The sequence below is a fragment of the Gavialis gangeticus genome, unplaced genomic scaffold (genome assembly GCF_001723915.1).
Source record: "Gavialis gangeticus isolate Ggan-Ray unplaced genomic scaffold, GavGan_comp1, whole genome shotgun sequence".
Classification (NCBI taxonomy): Eukaryota; Metazoa; Chordata; order Crocodylia; family Gavialidae; genus Gavialis; species Gavialis gangeticus.
Genome location: NW_017728993.1, coordinates 67,091,186 through 67,096,264, shown reverse-complemented (window position 1 = coordinate 67,096,264; position 5,079 = coordinate 67,091,186). Strand labels below are relative to the sequence as shown.

The 5,079-nt window shown below is 44.6% G+C and overlaps 1 protein-coding gene across 2 annotated transcripts in view; it reads right to left on the bottom strand.

Annotated features, from left to right (window-relative positions):
• Positions 1–5,079, bottom strand: part of PRRX1 (paired related homeobox 1) — a 110,636-nt gene that overhangs the window by 8,121 nt on the left and 97,436 nt on the right. For both annotated transcript variants that reach the window (XM_019501911.1, XM_019501909.1), the window contains exon 3: positions 1,847–2,028. In XM_019501911.1, the coding sequence (XP_019357456.1) occupies positions 1,847–2,028 (182 nt within the window). The remainder of the gene's footprint in view (positions 1–1,846; positions 2,029–5,079) is intronic.

Genomic DNA, 5,079 nt, shown 5'->3' with positions numbered 1-5,079 from the left:
CACACACACACACACACACACACACACATATATATATAAAATATAATTAAACTTCATCTTTCCTCCCTGTGAAATGGCTAGACACAAATCTCTTTGGCTGGGAATTTCAAAAGGGCTTAATGGAGTTAACTGCCTGGTTCAGCAGGATTTGTATATCTAACCCAACACTAACCTTTGTCTCCATCTTATGAAAAGTAATTTGCTAGCCAAAAAATGAAATATACATTGTTCCCACATATATGTAATGCAATATATATTGATCACTTGTTATACATATGTAACACGTGATCCTGGCAGTCTTCTCTTGCTACTGATATCTCAGTGACATATCCCTGACATTTCTTGAGGTCATGGGTTTTCTTGTTAGTAGTAGTATTCTGTGCAAGACCAACAAGCTGAGAGTTGCCTCCCAGCCTTTTCAGTGACCATGCAGCCTCTTTCCCATACAGTCCTTTCCACAATGTCCTTGGACCCTGGAAGTTACCTTGCACTACCCTCTGCTAAAACCTGTTACGAAGCCTCCCAACATCTTGGGAGCTATGAGGATTATTTTGATAAGTGTGAGAGGTTGGAGTAAGCCAAGCAAGTCCAGCAGATGTTCTGAACTGCAATCATAACAGTCTTAAAGGAGACAAAAACCTTTCTTGGACCTTCTCAACACCTCTTTCCTCCCAGAAAGCAACTCTTTGGCAAATATCCCACAAGGATGGATGCCTGCTGTGAGTTTTCCTTCATAGGAAGGGGCCTTTCCAAACAGGTATTTTTACATAAAATCCAAAATTTAAGGACTGGCTTCAGGGTACAGGTTGGAAAAAAGGTGGTCTTCAATGGCATCTGAATCATAAGGGCATAATCCTTCTGCAGAAATTGGCTATCCTACCCCTTTCTGTCATGGGATATGATCCATAAAAGCTTGCAAACCACTGATGTAAGGAGAAGAAATATAAAGGATGGTCTGTTTTTAAAGACTTTATTGAGTGAGTGACAAAGGACCTAAGAGGAGTAGATCCAATCAACTTAGGGCAACAGGGACCTTTGATGTGGGGCTGTTCTTGGAGGCCAGCACAGGGGGAACAAGGAAACCACATGTGACTTTGCCCAATAGACATTGTGCAGGGACAGGAAAAAACAGCCAAAAGGTCTTAAGAAGCCGATTCATATGCAGACCTCTGTACTAACAATGTCTGCTGACTAACAGCTCCTTATGAGCCAGCGCAACTGGTGAGCTTGCTTCATTCACATGGAAACAGATTCCAGTTGTTCTGTGGAGGGAGCACAAGAGGGACGTAAGGGTTGTGAATATTATGGAGTACAAATGCTAAGGATATTTTTCCTTTCCTGATTTTATATTGCCAGTACCTTCCATGGTTCAGGTTAGTCCAGAGCAGTGCATACCTCTGTAGAGAAGTGACTGTCCTCACTTTTTAGCAAATTATTTACTAATTCCCCAGTCTACCACTCCAGAAAGCTCTTCATTAGTAATGTTGTTCAAGGGAGCTGGAGAGCTGTGCCCCTGTTTTGCTACCTAGATGGTCCTGCTTGTTCATTTCCAAAGCTGGCAGATCAGGCACTGCGTGAATGAAGCATAAAGTTCTGGGAACAACCAAATATTAGCATAGCAAAAACCCTAGAGCCAGGAAAACCACTTTCCACATCAGCAGCAGGAAGGCACCATGGTGGCTTACAGCCAAGTCATAGGAAAAGAGCAATGGGAAACCTGGCCCAAGGCATGGATCTCACAAGGCTTTCACAGGGAGCAGCTCTGGCAAATAAGTAGGTAGCTCAGAAAGAGTGACTGGACAAGATCAAAGGACACTGATCACCTAGAGAACGGTTTTTCATTCACCTGTAAGGTGAGGCTGTCCCCCAGGAGAGATAGTCGGTGGGTCTTGGAGATGGACGCGGTACGATGGGCTGCTCCACAGCAGTCAAGTCCCCCGAGTAGGTTTTGAGAAGGGAAGCATTCTTGTTGGCCAGCAAGGCTCTCTCGTTCCTGCGGAACTTTGCTCTTCGGTTCTGAAACCACACCTAGGAGGGGAAAAGTACAAACCAGCCCCAGGTGACTACCTGCTCCACTGATGTACTGTTGCTCTTCCTGCATCAATTGGCAGTGGAGGGGCCCTAGGAATCATAGCATAACATTGAAGGGCATGATGGCAGCACTGACAGCCAGGATCATTTTGCGAGTAAAAGGTGGCCAGATACACGGTGCTTGCAGAAAGCAGAGGAAGACAAAATGAGTCTGATTTACCAGGGGTCATTAATATAGAACAGTCCAGCCAGGCTCACATAGTGGGATCAAAGCACAGCTTAGAACAGAAAGACCCAAAGCTCTTCAAAGGGTGATAACTACATCCGGGTTCTTCATTTCTCCAAAAGACTCACTCACACAGCACTCCTGCACTTAGGAACCTGCACAGGAAACTGAAGGGTGATTGAACTCCTCAGAAGAAATGTCCCTCTCTACAGGGGTTCCCTTTACACCTGAGCTGCTAATACTTCTAGCTAACCAAAATGAAAAAGAAATGAAAGGTCAAATGTTATCAACGTGGGGCCCTCAGAGAAGCTGCTCACTGGTTGGATCCCTCTTGCTTCCAGGATACCTCAGAGGGATAGTGGGAACTTCATATTTCTTGCCCAATGCCAGTGCAGCAAAGATCTTCTTCTCAGAGAGGATGCAGGAGGCCTGCCCCATCTTTCAGAACAGCAGGGACCCTTCATTTCTGCAGGACAGGGATTTAGGGAAAGCTGATGCTTGCCTGTTGGACATACCCATGTGCATGTGTACCCAGAGGTTCTCTCAAGTACCCATGTGTATCTGCCATAAGTGCCCTCCCCACATACATGCACACATACTTAAGTGCGTGTACACACTCAGCAGTCAAAACATAGCAGCCAATGCATCACAACATACATGTGTGTATATGCATGCACACATCTGAACACATGTACATGCATAGACACAAGTGTTTAGCCACATGCTCATGCATGTACACTCACACACATTATCAGGGGCACATGCATGTGCATGCTTACACACACAGAGCTTCTTTTTTGATCCCAATAATCATCAGCATAAAAAAGTTGATTTCATTCATTTCTTTGTGCATCTGATTCTTGTACCTTCAGGCTTAAGCCACTCAAAGGCTCTAACCTCTTTCATCCCCAGATCTTTGGGGGAAGCTCTACTTTACACAGATTACAAATGTACAAAGAGAATATTTATACCATTTCATATGATGGTAACTGATATAGTGGTTCGAGAAGTAGACCGTGCCTTGGAATACCATTCTACTCCTGAATAGTCATTGAACTGAAGGGCAGATCCATTCCAGTAAAAGAAAATCTAATGCCAATGACCAAAAGCTCAGGCAGAACTCAAGCTGCCTGCCCCTCATAATGGTGAGGTAATCTGATTCCTTGTAATTTTCAATTTGATGCAGTGTTGTGTTCCCAGCCTCTGGCAAGGATCAGAGACATTCCAAGAGAAAGCTTACTCGCATGGTGTTTCCAGCCTCAGTAGAAGCTAGAAGCATTGGCAGTCCCATGAGGAAGCTTCTTTCTCTCCATTGCCTTCCCAGTTCTGAAATACCTTGAAGTTTAAATAAAGCGAAGAGGATCCTTGGTCCCTATACAGATTATCTGTAGCACAGTGGAAATGTACTGGGTGGCAGATGGCTGACATAAAGGCCAAGTATGGACTTTCAAAACCCCCAAGGCAGAACTGATCTAAATTATGCAGTTTTCTGTAAGCAGTGTAGTTTAGTTCGGTAGCAAACAGAACACACGTTCACCCTTTGGTGGGACAGGGGAGCAAATCTTAGGCCAGGTGCTGCCATTTTTAAATGAGGCTATTTGTGCTGAACTTCTGTTCTGTTATGGGTATAGATGGTTTCTGATCTCTTATACCAGTAAAAGTGTAATATCTGTACCTGGCCAAACAGCTCGCACTCTCCCAAGAGGCCTCAACACATACCTAAGAGCAGCGCTATGCTCCCTAACAACATAACCGTTCCCAATGAGTCAGTTATCTCTGTAACAAGGCAAAACTGTCCTGAGACTGCTCAAATATAGCTAAGGCCAAGACAAACCTCCTACCTAGAGCCTCTAAGGTAACCTTCACCACTTACCATCCCCCTCATCATAATCAAGAACCTTGTTCCCTTCCCACAAAAGCAGCATATGTTTGCCACATTCATTAAATAGCTGTGTAATGTCTCATTAGGGCTCTCGGCATCCAGTGCATAGCTCATAAAGCTCGCTTTGGAGAAGGCTTCTTGACTTGGAAACTTGCCTGTAACATAAATCTGATTACAAAAGTGGACACCATCTCCAAACCCCTATGACCTTTTTCTAATGTCTAAGGCAAATATGGTTTGCAACATGTTTCCTTTATGGAACATTCCACAAAGCTTAGTCGGGAGCTCTCTCCCTGCTATAGGATTCCATCGGCTCGCTAGAAAGCTCTCGCTCTGCCAGGATATTAACTCGCTATTAATTCTCTTGATTTTGGGAGGATAGACTACAAACTTCCTGGCGGAAGAATGTTCAAGAGCATGTAAGTGTATTAGGAGCCCAAGTCTCATTTTCAAAAGTAACTTAGGCTTTAGGAATTAGAGTCCCATTGACTTTCGGTGAGATTTAGGCTCCTCATTGCTAAGGGTATGTTTGCACCATGGTGACTGTTTTCCCATGCAGACATCTCAGCTAAGGCGTAGTCTACACTAGTGTTTCGCCAGTATAACCAACTTTAAACAAGTCTGTGAAGACAGAAGACTCCTTTCTGATGTCCACATTACACCACGCCTGCTGAACAGAGAAGAGCTTCTGCTGCCATCCAGCAGTCATCCAATGGTGTGTGTGGACTCTGCAGCCTCTTCTGTTGGCTGTCATGGTCCCTTCAGCAGCTGGTGACTTCCCTGGATGTACTACACACCCTTCAAACATCTGCTGTAGTAGAGCTGCCAAAAGCTCATGAGTACATATATATTCTGACAGCTGAGCAGCAGCAGCTGCTCTCTGCTGCACAAACTTCTGGTGGCAGAGGCAGAAATTGTGGACAAGGTCTGCCTTTAAACT